At 39.4% G+C, this 17170-nt stretch overlaps 1 protein-coding gene across 1 annotated transcript in view; it reads right to left on the bottom strand.

Moving 5' to 3' along the window:
- Positions 1-1505: 1505 nt before the first annotated feature.
- LOC122794627 (DELTA-thalatoxin-Avl1a-like) overlaps positions 1506-17170 on the bottom strand; it is a 116058-nt gene continuing 100393 nt past the window's right edge. Inside the window, exon 3 of the mRNA XM_044063207.1 lies at positions 1506-2324. Within this exon, the coding sequence (XP_043919142.1) occupies positions 1916-2324 (409 nt within the window). The 3' untranslated portion in view covers positions 1506-1915. The remainder of the gene's footprint in view (positions 2325-17170) is intronic.

Genomic DNA, 17170 nt, shown 5'->3' with positions numbered 1-17170 from the left:
GGAAAATGTTATTGTTTGCATTTTAAATATGATTTCATTTCAAGATGGATCCCTGATTGTTTTAGTCTGCTTCTGATTATTTATTTCCTGCTAACATAAAAGTGCTTACATGGTAAGTATAGAAAATTATTTTCTGGAATTCAGAACTTGCAACTGATATGGAAATGTAGAGAGATAATCAGGAGATCTTAGTTAGCAAAATTAATGCTGCAGTGTTCATTTTTGTTGGTCAGTGATTATATTTCACTTGTTACAATACTGCTGCATTTGATCAAAATGATATAGTGATTCAAACTCTTTATGGTTTGGGAAGACAGGATCTTGATCTCCTAGTCTTACACATATGTGCATTCTCAGCAATAAATGAGATTATTTTTCTCCTCCGAAAATGGCTGTAATTGGTGATTATTATTCTCTGAAAACAGCTGTAACTGGTACGTGTGTGTGTGTGTGTGTGTGTGTGTGTGTGTGTGTGTGTGTTGTGTGTGTGTGTGTGTGTGTGTGTGTGTGTGTGTGTGTGTGTGTGTGTGTGTGTGTGTGTGTGTGTGTGTGTGTGTGTGTTATGTGTGTGTGTGTGTGTGTGTGTGTGTGTGCATATGTGTATGTCTGTGCTGCGGATCAAAGATCAAGGTATTGGCAATATAGTGGGTAGGATGAGAACAGAAAAAAATAGCAATAAATGAGATGAGGATAAATGTTAAAGTTGTCAGTGAATATTTGTAACTCAAAATGTTAAGAGATAATGTATTTTTTTTTTGGGGGGGGTCTCTTTCAACTTACACTGAAGTATCCAATGTTTGAAGAGCTGGGTGTATGGTAAAACACAATGTATATCAGCTGCTGTACGATTATCTTGTCTTAGAAATAGTGGAAAAAGGAATATCTTATGCTGTAACATAGTGACTGTTCTGGCAAGCAAAGCAAGAGACCAGGAGGAGAAAAATTACAAATATAAAGTCCGCAGTTTAACCATGGTATGAACTTCCTTCCTAGTTGTTGGCAAATGTATCATGTTTTATCCATCTGTTCCATATTGTGCAAGATAATATAGTATTCCACATTTTGAAGATGGAAAGTTGACCATGGCTGTAGATTCTTTAATTCTTTTGTTTGTTGGTGTTATGAATGATATAATACTTGCGATGTTGCAAACCTGCTCTTACATGTATAGTCTGTGGCTGCCTGCAGTTAAAAACTATAATGTGCTCCAGATACAAAAGGAAATGGACACAGCAGGAACACCAGGAGAATAAATGGTGACTTGAATGCTAATATGCAGGAATTAATTTCCATAAACTATAACATATAATACCTTGCTCAAGAATTAGGAACCATGTACAGCTGGCCTGGCAGTGCTCTCTTCAGTTTGTATTCTTAAAATAATATGTGGCCTAGTTGAGTATCATTGCACACATGCTATCCCCTTTGCTACATCTGCAAAGTAATATGTTGCCCATTTGAACACATAAAATGTTAGAGAAAAATTACAGATTCAGGCATTCATATACCATGTAAGAGCTTTATTTATTCTATATCATACAACTTAGCAATCAAATGTTCACAGTATCTTTTTATTATACTAGAAGAGTAAAAGCCTATCAAACACCAACAGCTGTTGCATGTATCACACATATATTATGCACTGGAAATTAAGCTCGTAAATCAGCAGCCTTTAACTCAATAATCAAATAATTCCAAACTAAACATTGTTAAGCAAATCTGCACATGTACTAAAGGAAAAATGTGGCGATAAACTGCAAATTACTAGAACCTTTTTAGCTCTATATGATTCGTACACTTGATGTTCAAAGTACATTATCATATGATTGAATAACTAATATATGAAAAGTGAGTAAACTGAAAAACAAAAGTAAAATGACTCCAACTGGCACCTGGTTAACTGCTTTTGTACAATTTATACAGGCAGATCCCAGACTTCCACTTTCATTATAGCTTTAGCTGAAGATGACATGGTTGCCTTAACACAGATATCATTGCTAATAAGTTCCAAGCATCCACCAGCATTATCCACTTTCTGCCTCTGCATGTTGGGGGCTTCATTATTGTACATGTGGTTGAAAAGGTCATTGTCTGCAGCCTTAACTCCTTCATAGATTGCCAGTCCATGCCAGATACTATACAATTTGTATTCAAATGGATTTGAGAACATTATAGCAATAGTGTGGTTATCAAACTGATAAGTGAGGACACCAGCACTCCCACAAGCTGTACCATATGTCTTCATGAATGCACATATATCACTGCTGTTTCCTTTTATTGTTGGTGAAGGAGGAATAAAGCTGTACCCACTGGAGGTAAAATAACTAGACAGAAAAAAGTAAAATAAGAAGATTAGATAAAGATAGGTATAGATATAGGAGTAAGCATGCTTTCTCTAAATATTTTATATTCTGTGATTAAAAATGAGTCTTTGAAGCACACAGAAAATGATGTCAGCTTTGTGCTTAAGTTATATTCAAAGAAACTATAGACAGAAATAATTATAAAAAGTGAAAATAACAGTAAGTATGAATTTTACAATTCTACATTTGGTGGCTGGGGGTAATTTGGATGTTCTTTCTATTTTGCTGTGTTTCATTCAAAATTGAGTGTAACTAATGTAGCCTATCTTACTTTCTCTCGGTCTTATTTCTTCATAACAGCAAATGTATTTTTATTTATTTATTTTATTTTATTTTACATTTGTTAACCGGGCTAGTCTAGCTGGATATATTTCCATTTTCAGTAGAGGCCCGGGGAGAAAAGCTCCACATATAGAGACAACAGATTACAGACTGGTAGGACTTAGACAAGGAATATTGTTATCCAAACAAGAGTAGAAGTTAAAAATTTCTATACAATCTAAATGCGATCATAAAGAATATTATTACATAGTGTAAAAAACAAGGAGCAAAAAATTGAAATACCAAAGGCAGAGAAATGTACATTGTTACCAAAAGGAAAGGAGTTTAACTATCTGGATACTCTAAAAAAACATCATATTGAACATTTTTGCTTAAGTTTAACAACAGGTAAAGAAAGAGGAAGACCAAGGAGAAGAGAGAGACAACAATAGAGAGAGAGATAGGAAATACAGGTTTATAGGAAAAGAGTCATAGTCATCAGGGAGGAGAGAAATATGAGAGAGGTATGTAGGGAGGAGGGGAGCTAAAGGGAGAAATGAGGAGGCACAGCAGAAGGGAGAGAAAAGAGGGTTAAGGGGGGAAACAACATTTAGTCAGGATTAGAGCAGGGACACATCCAGTGGCTTTTGAGGTATGTTCTGAGTTTTGTTTAAATAGAAAAGTAGTTGGAATGGAAGTAAGTTCGGTAGGAAGTTGGTTCCAGTGTTTACCGATGGAGTTTGAGAAGAGGGAGTCACCAGCTAGGTTATTAGATTTGGTTAGGGTAACTAGCAGTTTGCTAGATGAGCGGAGTGAGTTTAGATTAGCGTATGGGGTTAAGAGGTTAGAAAGTACAGGTGTGTTAAGAGATTGGTAGAAAGCTCTTTGGACAAATGTAAGTTGGGAAAGAAGTAACATGTTTGACAGTTCAAGCCAGTTCAGTTGCTGCAGATTCAGACAGTGGTGAGTTCTGAAAGGCTTCCCAGTAACAAATCTAGCTATGTTATTGTAGGTAGTAGACAGTTTGGAAAGATTGTTTTCTTGAGGTTAGTATAGATGGGAGAAGCGTGAGAAGAGTGGAAATGAGATGAGAGTGGGCAAGAGTAGTTTTGGCTGGGGAGGTTAAGAAAGTCTTAATTCTATAGAGAGAGTCAAGTTTCCTATTTACACATTTAATAGTGTTGTTGATATGACAGTCAAAGGTAAGATTGTTGTCAATTGTGACACCTAACAGTTTGGTAGTAGGGTCGGGTGTTATAATGGTTCCATTGTTAGATAAGATAGTGAAATCTAAAGTTGGGGATCTGGTCGTAGGCTTAAAGAGTAAGAGTTTGGTTTTTTTTGCGTTTAGGAGTAGGCAACGATTTAAGAACCAAGTTTCAACTTTTGAAAATACAGCTTGAGTATTTGTTTGAAGTTCAGAAATGGATTTAGCAGAGCAGATTAGTGTGGAATCATCAGCATATTGTATACAAGTAGCCTGGGAATAGCTACTTGTAGGTCATTTATAAAGAGGGAGAAAAGAAGGGTCCAAGGATAGAGCCTTGGGGACTCCGAGAGATTGGGAGAAGAGATGAGAGTTCCTTATTCCAGAGGACAGCCTGTTTCCTGTTAGTGAGATAGGAACTAAACCAGTGGACAGCGTTAGGTTCTAAGGAAAGAGATTCGAGAATTTTTAAGAGGAGAGAGTGGTTGACCATGTCAAAGGCCTTGGACAGGTCAATAAAGAGAGCTGAAGATAGGATGTTATTATTGCGATTTTTGTTAATAAAGTCTGTGAAGGAGAGGAGAGCGATGGTTGTGCTATGAAAAGGCCTAAAGCCATGTTGACAGTTTGTAAGAATGTTGTTTTTTATTAAGTGGTTCATTAACTGATGGTGAACACATTTTTCCATGATCTTTGCTAGTGGGGATAAGAGAGCTATGGGTCTATAATTAGAATAGTCATAGGAGTTTCCTCCTTTATGTAAGGGTATAATGTGAGAGATTTTCCAGATATCAGGTATGGTTTCTTCATTAACAGTTCTATTAATGAGAATGGATATAGGATAGGCTATTTCAGAGGCTGTTTTTTGAAGGAATTCAGATGGCAGTTGGTCAGCTGAGGGGGAGCAAGGTTTGAGTCTGTGGATACATTTAAGAATAAAGGAAGTAGGGATGGGTTGTAGCCTAAAGGTCGGTAGTTTGAGGGATGGAAGGTCAGGGATATTAGTGTTGCCACTAGAGAGATGAGAGGCCAAGGAGTTAATAGTATTAATAAAGAATGAGTTGAAGGTATTGGCTGTATCAAGGGCGGAATACTTTTCAGACCCGGAAGGGGATGGAGTGGTAGTCTGTCCTGGGTGAAGAAGTTTATTTAGGGTTGACCAGAATTTTTGAGGGTTATTGTGATTTGCTTGCTGGAGATTACTATAATAACTTTTTTTATCAGAGAAGATAGCTTTTTTGGTAATGTTTCTTAGGTGCCTAAATGTCTGATGGTCTGTTGGAGATTTGCTAGTTCGCCATTTCGTCCAGGATTTGTTTCTAAGTAACATTTTTGTCTTGTATCTTTAGATAGCCAAGGGGCAGGTTTAGATTTAATTCGGATGGAGCGTTTTGGAGCATGATTATCTAGAATTGTTAGGAATGTGATATTAAAGTAAAGGACAGCTTCTTCAAGAGGAAGTGTCTTTAGTGGATTCCAGTTGCAGGCATTTAGTTCACTTTTGAATTGAATGGGGTTGAAACGTTTAAGATCTCGGAGGGTCCTATAGGTGGGAGTATTGTTAGCGGCGTTTTTGTCGTAGAATGTAGGTAAGTTTGTGATCACTAAAGTCATCGGGTAAAGTTCCAGATTGATATTTTAGAAGTGGTTTGTTAACGAGAATCCAGTCAAGAATACTTTCTTTGTTGTTGAGTTTGTTAGTCCTAGTAGAGGTGTCTATTATCTGTGTGAAGCCATGGAGGTTAATATGAGAGGTTGGGTTGTTAGTGTTTAACGAGGACCAGTCAAGGTTAAGGTCTCCAAGTATTATGGTTTCTTGTGGGTAGGTGGAGGTGGCCCAACTGAGGATATTTTCTATGGTAGACGAGTTATTTCCAGGAGGTAGATAAATACAGATAATATAGATGGATTTTTTTGGGTTTAGTTGAAGCTTTGAGATAAGAAGTTCAGTCTTGGTAATATCTAGGTTCTCAGAGGGTACTAATGTTACATTTAGTTCAGTTTTGAATAATATTGCCACTCCTCCTCCTTTTTTAGTTTTGCGGTCGTGTCTTAGGATGTTGTAACCTGGAGGAATGATTTCATTATCTGTAGTAAAGGGTTTTAACCAGGTTTCAGTTAAACAGAGAATATCAAAGGAGTGTTGTTCAAGAAGGGAGTGGAGATGGGTGATTTTGTTATTGACACTTCGTATATTAAGGTGCCCTATAAGTAGAGTATTAGCATTAGAGGTTGGTATTAGTAGGGAAGAGTTTAGTGTAACAGGTAGAGCATCAGATATAGAGGCTAAGGGTCCTGGGTTTGGGTGGATGTCCCCATCTGCCAAGATGGAGTGGTGATATTTAAGGTAAGCTTTGTTAGAGGAGTTCAGTAAGTATTTTAGTTTCCTGAGCAAGAGAGTCTGGGTTTTATTATGAGACAGCCTATGATATCTAGCTAGAAGGTAGCTAGGGGTAGATGTAATATTTGCGTGAGTAAAGTTTAGGCTTTCAAAGTCAGAGGCTGTATGTTTAGGAGAGTAGATAAGGTGGTAGTTAAGGTGTGATTCATACCAGGTCAGGAAGTATGGTAGAGTAAGGGCAAGAGAAATACTCAGTAGAAGTGTTAGCTTTAATAGAGTTGTTTCTGTTACAGAGGTCTTTGAAGATGATTTGTAAGCTTTGATGGACATGTTGTGGAGAGAAGGAAAGGAAGAATCAAGGAATTAGATTCAGATAATATAATAAGTAAGAAAGGTTGGAGGGATAAGTTAGAGTAAGTATTTAACTTTGGGTGGGGAGGGAAGATAGGAGGGGTAAGAGTGGGAGGTATAATTGGTGGGGAGTTGCTAGTATGGTAGGAGGTCTGGATAGGTGTAGATGTAGAGGGGTGTGGTGTGTGAGGTATAAGGCTAAGGGTGCGTGGGGTGGGTGGGATAAGGGGTAGGGAGGGAGCCGGGCAGAAACAGTCAGAGAAGAGAGTGAGTCAACCAGCTTAGCAGGGAAGCTGAACAGTACGTTTTCCTAAGCTATGTAGTTTCAGTAGAAGTTGGGGAGAGCTAGGTAGAGAAAGAAGGAAAGGAGAAGGTAAAAGACAAGAATAAATCAGGCTCAGGGTGTGTGTAGGATGTATACAGTTTGCAATGGGACCCTGAGAGGGTACTAAAAAGTAAGTAAGCAGGAGTATTAAGATACAGTTAATTGGTGAAAATTAAAATGTAGGTAACAAGAGAGAAAGGAGTGCAACAGCCAGGGAGGTAGTGTACAGACAGTGAGAGAACAGGAGAGGCTAGATAAGCTGGGTGTTACAGCTATATTAAAGCCAGCGAACAAAGGGGAAATCAGGTCAACCAGGGGCAAGAGGGAGAAGCAATGATAGATGAAAGGGGAGCTTTTACACTGCAGAATAGGTAAGGGACAAGACAACCTTAGCTGGTGCCACGTGTGTGCTGTCCACAGGAGGACAAAACCATCACATAAGGTAAATAGGCAAATAAGTGGACGTACAGCCAGTAAAGATTAATGTAAATAGTCAATAAACCATCACTCAGGTGGAGGTAGGGGTGCTTCCTGGGTGCCAATACAGCTGGTCTGCCTTGTAGCTTCTGGGTAACCAAGAGAGATAGGCCAGCAGGGAGGGGACAACCCGATGAGGAGCACTATGCTTAGATGCTGGAATACAAAAAAGGAAAAGAAGGGTTAGGAAAACAAGGTAGCAGATAGAACATAGGTGGTTAGCAAAGGATTGGGTAGAGAGGTACCAAAGAAGGAGTATGCAGAAAAAAAAAAGAGTGAGAAAACAATATATCTACAAGTCACAGAAACAGGTACATCAAGATATTAAACATTTCTAGCAGCAGCAGTTATAATGCATTAATACAAGAAGCATTGGTATTAAGAAAGTACAAAATAAATAGCTGTTCATAACAGGGTTCAATGCAAATAGCAACAGAAAGCTCATTTACTAACAAAATAAGGGGAATTATGTGAACATATAAGGAGTGGGGACAGTACAAGATATTCCTTAATCAGATAGAAATAGCACGCTTAACACCCTGTACTAGGCATGGACAAGGCTTAGTGCAGCGTTAGTGGTATCTCTGTTCCTGGAAAGAGAAACAACCTCTTAGCGACTGCAAACAGTAGTGTAGGTAGGGGCAAATACCATAGAATAATGCTTTACTGAAGCAATAATTGTATACCTTGTAGCGACTAAAAGCCTACCCACAAAGTTCCGTTTTTAGGGATCTCAAGAAGGTAACACAGTAGTCAAGGCTTTACCAATCACTACAGTCTAAGAGCAGTGTATAAAAACAACACCATGCCATCACTAGACAAATTGCAGTGGATGAAAACAAGGATAAACTGCCCTAGCACAGTTTTGCAGTACGTAGACTGATAGGACTTCAGCGACTGTAGAAAAAACACACTACAGTAAGACACTTGAACCTTACATAAAAAAAAACAGCGTGCTCAGGCCGTTAGGACCTTAGCGACTGCAGGAAAACACGCTACAGTAGGGCACAGGACTATAATCAACAACGAGCGGTCACAAAATAGTGTATGCTGTACTCCGGTTACCCGGACCTTAGCGACTGTAGGATTACCACTAAGCACAGGTTTATAACAACAAATATAGTCAAGAAAGCAATGTCTCAGCTGTAAATACAGACACAGAAAAGCATTTGCTGTACTCCGGATACCCGGACCTTAGCGACTGTAGGATTACCACTATGCACAGTTTAAAATGAAAAATATAGACAATAAAGCAATGTTTCAGCTGAAAATATAGTCACAAAAATAGCGTTTGATGTATTCCGGTTGCCCGGACCTTAGCGACCTTGGGATTACCACTATGCACAGGTTTATAACAAATAATAGAGGCAATAAAGCAATGTCGCAGCTGAAAATACACACTTACATGGAGCACACCACGCGGGCAGCCAAGGAAAGTCTGCAGTAGTTCAGATGGAGTTTAAAGATGGCGCCCCGGAGAGGAAGCCACTACATGTAGACTTCAAGGGGGAAGGGGGGGTGTAGTCAGAAAGGGAAACCAATAGCATGAAGGGAATAGGAGAGGGGCGGGAGGCGATAGCACCGGAAAACAGTCAGAGAAGAGAGTGAGTCAATCAGCTTAGCAGGGAAGCTGAACAGTACGTTTTCCTAAGCTATGTAGTTTAAGTAGAAGTTGGGGAGAGCTAGGTAGAGAAAGAAGGAAAGGAGAAGGTAAAAGACAAGAATAAATCAGGCTCAGGGTGTGTGTAGGATGTATACAGTTTGCAATGGGACCCTGAGAGGGGTACTAAAAAGTAAGTAAGCAGGAGTATTAAGATACAGTTAATTGGTGAAAATTAAAATGTAGGTAACAAGAGAGAAAGGAGTGCAACAGCCAGGAGGTAGTGTACAGACAGTGAGAGAACAGGAGAGGCTAGATAAGCTGGGTGTTACAGCTATATTAAAGCTAGCGAACAAAGGGGAAATCAGGTCAACCAGGGGCAAGAGGGAGAAGCAATGATAGATGAAAGGGGGAGCTTTTACACTGCAGAATAGGTAAGGGACAAGACAACCTTAGCTGGTGCCACGTGTGTGCTGTCCACAGGAGGACAAAACCATCACATAAGGTAAATAGGCAAATAAGTGGACGTACAGCCAGTAAAGATTAATGTAAATAGTCAATAAACCATCACTCAGGTGGAGGTAGGGGTGCTTCCTGGGTGCCAATACAGCTGGTCTGCCTTGTAGCTTCTGGGTAACCAAGAGAGATAGGCCAGCAGGGAGGGGACAACCCGATGAGGAGCACTATGCTTAGATGAGCCAGTAAAGATTAATATAAATAGTCAATAAACCATCACTCAGGTGGAGGTAGGGGTGCTTCCTGGGTGCCAATACAGCTGGTCTGCCTTGTAGCTTCTGGGTAACCAAGAGAGATAGGCCAGCAGGGAGGGGACAACCCGATGAGGAGCACTATGCTTAGATGAGCCAGTAAAGATTAATGTAAATAGTCAATAAACCATCACTCAGGTGGAGGTAGGGTGGTTCCTGGGTGCCAATGCAGCTGGTCTGCCTTGTAGCTTCTGGGTAACCAAGAGATAGGCCAGCAGGGAGGGGACAACCCGATGAGGAGCACTATGCTTAGATGAGCCAGTAAAGATTAATGTAAATAGTCAATAAACCATCACTCAGGTGGAGGTAGGGGTGCTTCCTGGGTGCCAATACAGCTGGTCTGCCTTGTAGCTTCTGGGTAACCAAGAGAGATAGGCCAGCAGGGAGGGCACAACCCGATGAGGAGCACTATGCTTAGATGAGCCAGTAAAGATTAATGTAAATAGTCAATAAACCATCACTCAGGTGGAGGTAGGGGTGCTTCCTGGGTGCCAATACAGCTGGTCTGCCTTGTAGCTTCTGGGTAACCAAGAGAGATAGGCCAGCAGGGAGGGGACAACCCGATAAGGAGCACTATGCTTAGATGCCAAAGAGGCAAAAAACGCATTTATCAAATGCTTTGGAAAATCCCCGGAACCGGAACCTCTTGATTTACAAGAATAGTTAATACAAAAACACTCCACTCTGATTTTATTGAAGAGCACGAGCCCTTCTCTCCAGAAAACCAGGATCAAGTTTCTAAATAATCTCAAAGTTTTCTAAAGCACTCGATCTAGCTGAAAAGGGAGGAACAAAACTCCAACAATTGTTTTCAACAATAAATTTAATGTATCTGAAGACATAAATAAATCATGGAAGCAATAGGCCTAAATATGTTCTATGTGTCAGAGCAGATGATATACGGTGCCTAAAATCTATAACAATGATATATTTGCAACTGAATATAATTACTTAAGAATTTCTTTAGAAATTAACAAAATGGTGACTTGGTAATATTAGCTATGAGCTGACACTTCTTCTCGTCACAAAAATTGGCCCATCATTATATTTTCTTAAAGGAAAACTCCACCCAAATATCACATTTTTCTTTCCAAAAAGTGACTTTCCTTAATTACATCACATACAGAAAAAGTTCATTAATAATTATTCCATTTCCTTTATGTCCAAACTTGTTTATGTTTGCATTTCTTTGCTGTGTTTGTCATCACCAGTTACATCAGGAAGGTTACTAATAGTGGCAGAGTAATTCAGGTTAAGTCATTTATTCCAACTCCACAGCCATTAAGAAAACAATGGCTCTTAAACAATGGCAGTTAAAAGGCAACTTATCAGTCTCAAATTGGCAGCATCACACCTCGGCTAAAAAGTGTAGCCTGTAGTCTGAACAAAAGCAAGATATTCAAGCTTAGTTTTCAGATGCAAGAAAATAACTTGCACCCCTTTTTTACAAACTGACAGTCTTTCCATCTAATCAAACTCCAAGTGCCACAAAGAAAGAAAGAAAATATTTTCAACTTACTCTTCCATCAGTGGTTGCTTTTGCATTTTTACTACATTGTATTTTCTGTAAAAGTGCATGTTTCATCTGAATTTTTTTAAGAACAATTTTATTAAAAGTTTTCTAACAATGTATATAAGAGTAAGCAAGCAATATAATTAGACATCCACAAAAAGGATTACTCCCAAACTTCAAAAACAGAAGCTAGGATAGATACAATAAAAACAACTCTCTATTCTATTTACAATATTGAACATTAGATTGATTGCAAGAAGGTAGTATAACCATAGGTACATGTAGTATAACCACAGGTACAGGTAGTATAACCACAGGTACATGTAGTATAACCGCAGGAACAGGAAGTATAACCACATGTGTAGGTATTATAACCACATGTACAGGTAGTATAACCACAGATTCATGTAGTATGACCAGGGGAACAGGTAGTATAACAACAGGTACATGTAGTATAACCACAGGAACAGGTAGTATAACCACATGTGCAGGTAGTATAAACACAGGTGTAGGTAGTATAACCACAGGTATATGTAGTATAACCACAGAAACAGGTAGTATAGCCACATGTGCAGGTAGTATAACCACATGCATATGTAGTATAACCACAGCAACAGGTAGTATAATCACAGGTGCAGGTAGTATAACCACAGGTACATGTAGTATAACCACAGGTACATGTAGTATAACAAGGTAGTATAACCACATGTGCAGGTAGAACAACCATGGGTACAGGTAGTATAACCACTGGAACAGGGAGTATAACCACATGTGCAGTTAGTATAACCACAGGTACATGTAGTATAACCACAGGTACGAGTGGTATAACCACAGGTGCATAAAACAGAGTGAGAGAAACTTGAAAGTCAATCTCATAGAATTAATTCTAAAGCATTTATTGAACTTAGTCAAGCATTTGTTGAGACCTCATCCTTCAGCAAAAATCTAAGGCATTTAATAAGATCTAGGGAGAGAGAGAGACATTTAAAATTAGATCATTTCAGTGTCTTCAAGTGTAACCATTTTTGTAATGTATAATTTCATAAAAAAACATAAAGGTCTTAATAGCTGTAGAATTTCATTTTCAGGAAGAATATGCAATAAGATAAATTCTCAATTTAATACTGTGTATTTGAAGCCAATTTTAAAAACCAAAACTGGAGTGTAAGCCGTAATCACTTAAAAGACTCATATTCCTGAAAAATGTATAACAAGTACGCATTGGTAGCCTTACAAGTGGAACATATGGATGAACACAGAGGAAAGAGTTTCTTGGTAGGAATAAAATAGGCATTATTCAAAATTAAAAATTAGGTATATATATATATATATATATATATATATATATATATATATATATATATATATATATAATATATATATCGACAGATATATGAATGGATCTACTTGAGAATACCAAAATCTGATATTACCAAATCCAAAGACTGAAATGACATTGCCAAAACCTCACAAGAATGAAGACTCGGAACACCGACAATGAACTCTGGGAAGATAACCACTGGTTCATCACCACAAAAAAACAATAACCAAAGCAAATTAAATAAACTGATACAGGGGCTTCATCCCCATACCCCCACAGCACGCCGCACCCCCTAACTAACTATACCAACTCAAAAATTGCACTACAATTCGTCATGGTAGCCAAGTAGTTCTTTTCCCTCAGTAAAATTCTGGTGTTCTGAGTCTTCATTCTCGTGAGGTTTCAGCAATGGTGTCTCCATCTTCTTGGATTCAGTGATATTGGATTTCGGTCTTCTCAGGTAGACCCATATATGTGTATATATATAAATATATATATATATATATATATATATATATATATATATACATACATATATATATATATATATATATATATATATATATATATATGTATATATACATATATATATATGTATATATATATATATATATATATATATATATATATATATATATATATATATATATATATAGATAGATAGATAGCATTTAATTGCTGGAACCTGTGTTCTGAGAGACTGCTTTCCAATCTATCTGCAAATATACAGAGCTGAGTATGTTTTTTTTTGGTTTTAGAGTTTGTACTGTTAGTTGTTGCTTAGATCCCTGTTGAAATTGCCCCCACACACACACACTTTCTGCCAAGTCTTCAGTAGGTATAACTGTTTTTTATAGCTTGTGTGTTATCTAACTCAAGGATCACTTGCATAAAATTAGACATGTTAGTAACAGCCTGCATTTAATTGCTGGAACCTGTATTCTGAGAGACTGCTTTCCAATATATCTGCAAATATACAGAGCTGAGTATATTTTTTGGGTTTTAGAGTTTGTACTGTTAGTTGTTGCTTAGATCTCTGTTGAAACTGTTTTGTCCCACTCACCTTCCCTATTTTTGGCTTGTATTTTAAATTTGGTGGCTTTTGCAGTTGTCTTCCCCACTGTAGATTTGATCTGGGCCACTCCCCTAGTCCCATCTCTTTACCACATTCTACCTAATAAACTCTCTGCACTTGCTTTTAGTCCTTTTAAGTTAATTGCATGTTTTTAACTGTCTTTGGTCTAATATTGCTACATACTCAAGTGTGCTAGCTTGCAATGCATGTGAATTGTTTTTACTATTGTTTTTGCTACTTTTCTGTAAAAAAAAAAAACTGTAAGCCTGTTTCCTGCCTTTCCTGTAACTAGTGTTCCGGATACAGATTTGCTGTATCCAGGACTGTATGTAAGCTTCTAAGCTCCCAAGCGTTTCTGTGTTGGAGAGAAGCCTTCTAGCTTATCAGTGGAAGTGGTAAGCACTAGGTAACCTGTCTACCACATAAGGGGTGGTTCTGGCCCAGAAATTGTAGCTATTGGCCGTTGGGGAAATCTCTTCCATCTCTCTTAACTTTCTGATTTGAAAGCCTGCATTTGCACTTCTTTCTGTCCTGTAACTCATCTAGTGCAGATACAGATTCTTAGTTTTAGCACTTAAATTTGCTTGTTCATGCTCAGCACTTGTTCAGAACTTGTAAGCACTAAATAAGCTACTAATTACTATAGCACTCAACCTTCCTCATTACCTAGAGGAAAACAGTTTTTGTACTTACTTTTCTCACTTGCTTAGAGAAAAACAGCTCTTGTACTCACTTTCCTCACTTATCTAGAGGAAAATAGTTTTTTATTCAGGCATGTCCAAAGGTCAGCTCCCAGTGTTCTCTCCTGTCTATCTGATGAATCTGGGCATCTTGAGGCAATGTAGAAATTGCCTCATGTACACAGACAACCCTCTCCTCCTACCACCCAACACTACAACCTGTGAGAGATGCACTTATCTAGCCAAAGTGGAGGTAAAGCTCTCTTCAACCAAGACTGAACTTGACAGTCATGCAGAGAAGGTAAACATTTGCACCACACCACACTCCACATAGTCTCACTAAATCTACACAACCAAAATCCACACATAGTAACACAAAAACATTTGCGGAGGCTCTCAGTAATAATCTGTCTAAGCAATAGAGACGTCCAAAGCAGAAACGCAAGCAACCTCCATCCCCCAACACAACCCAAATGACACATAGCCCACAGACTCAGTGTGCCACTCAACCACAACCAGTAAGGCAAACCAACGTACCTAACACACTAGTCATAGGTGACTCTATAGTCAGGCACACTGATGTCCCACTCACCAGGCTAAACAAGGAGAAGGTTACTGTCAGCTGCCTGTCAGGTGCCAGGATCCGCCACATAACCCACACACTCAGGTTACTCCACAACAATTAAAACTATGACTCAGTCATTGTCCATGTTGGTGTAAATAACCTGAGACATACCTCCCTGGACTACATGAAAAGAGACATGGAATAGCTCTTCGATCTTGTAGCCCAGGCAGGTATGACCCTAGCCCTCAGTAGCATTCTGCCATCACCCAGAATGATACCGTAGTACAAGGACAAAATGATTGACTTCAACAATTGGCTAAGCTTCTGGTGTCATTCTAAAAGGATCCAGCATCTGTCTGCTTGGGATGACATGGTCGACAGACCACGGTATTATGGCACAGATAGCCTGCACCTGTCACCCCCAGTGATTCCGGATACTGGCTAATGCTCTTGCTGCCCCTATATTGCCTTTTGCAGGCAAGGTTCAAATAACAAATTCACCACCGTAACAGGAACAGGCAAGCAAAAACTGAGGGTAATGCTACTCAATCCTAGATGTCTAAATTTCAAAATGCACTCACTCGAGGCACTCCTAATGGAGAACATCGATATCTCTGCAGTGATTGAGACCTGGTTCAAGGCTCCAGAGAGCACCCCTGCACTACCAGGCTATAACTCATATCACACTTTTCGACCATGTAACCTGGACCGAAACAACAAAGGCAGAGGTGTGCCCATATTCATTAAGGATATCCACACCTCCAGGCTAGTTGCTCAGCATAATGCATCTGAGGTTATCCAACTGCAACTAACTCTGGGAAAAACTGCAATCCAAATTGTAGCTTGCTACAGATCCCCCACCATGTCCCAGGATTCCTACTCCTCTTTTCTTGATGTACTGGAAAATATTAGGGTTCAACCAAACACCCTAATAATGGGTGACTTCAACTACCTCACCATTAACTGGGAAAACTACTCGTGTATCAACTCCTTATCTCAACGCTTTCTAGAATTCATAAACTCCAATGCCCTGGATCAACTTATCCACACCCCCACCAGGGGCAACAATATCCTAGACCTAGTCATTACCAGCATGAGTAATCAGTGTTCCACACCTGAAGTCAACTCCTCATTGGTCCAATCTGACCATAAGATAATCACCCTTGATATCCACATCCCGCCCTCACCCCCATTAAGGAAACCATGGTAAAAAATGTCTCCAAAGCCAACTTTATGCTTCTTAAGACAGAAGTGGTGAACTTCATGACACCCATGCAGATGGACAATACAGTTACAACTGCTGAATCCTGCACAAATGCACTCTATAAGCACTTACATGAGTGCATGGATCGTGCTATCCCAAACAGAACCAAGATGCTATCCTCAAAAAAAGGAAGCCAATCTGGTGGTCCCCTGCCATAAACAAACTGTACAACAGAAAGAAGAAACTGTTGCAAAAGAGAGTAAAATCCCATGAGTGGAGGAGCTCCCTTGTCAGCCTCAGTAAGAAGCTGAGATCCCTTATAAGATCCTCCAAAGCTAGCTATGGAAACAAAATCACCACTAATTCTAAGGACAACCACAAAGCATTCTATAGCTATGCCAAGAATCTCGATAGCAACACCCAGATCTGCTCTGAGTTACAGCACAATGGCATGAAAGTTACAAAACCAACTGATATTGCCAACATCCTGGCAGATAGCTTCAGTGCTAACTTTACCCCCCTCACCCCCTAAAGGGCCCATATCTATACAGGAAGAATGCAGAGTCCCTGTAATCACAACTACGTAGGTTAAAGCTGCACTCTCTAAAGCCAAAAACACAGCATCCATGGGACCGGACAAAATCCCAGGCTGTGTTTTACATGAACTTCAGAACAAACTGGCTCCCCACTTAAACACCATGTTCAATAATAGCCTCGAATCAGGCTTTGTGCCCACTGAATGGCACACAGCAACAGTTTTCCTACTCCACAAAGGGGGAGCCACCACTGATCCCGGGAACTATCGACCTATTAGCCTGATGAGCCTGGTCTGCAATTTGCAGCCATGGAACGTATCATCATGGAACTCATAAACAAAGACATTGGTAACCTCCAAACTCTGGATCCCACCAAGTTTGGGTTTGTGAAAGGCAGACCATGCCTCCTGAACCTTATCAGCTTCTTTGAGGCAGTCACCAAAGCCGTAGATGAGGGTAAGGAGGTTCACACAGCCTATCTTGACCTCGCCAAGGCTTTCAACACCATCCCCCATTCTGGAATTATAGCTAAACTCAGTAAACTAGGTATAAATCCCTATGTCACAAGATGGGTTGCCAACTGG

Source organism: Protopterus annectens, chromosome 2.part1, assembly GCF_019279795.1.
Source record: "Protopterus annectens isolate FY-2018-M chromosome 2.part1, PAN1.0, whole genome shotgun sequence".
NCBI classification, from domain to species: domain Eukaryota; kingdom Metazoa; phylum Chordata; order Ceratodontiformes; family Protopteridae; genus Protopterus; species Protopterus annectens.
The sequence above is the reverse complement of the archived record's forward strand: the minus strand, read 5'-3'. Positions and strand labels throughout refer to the sequence as shown.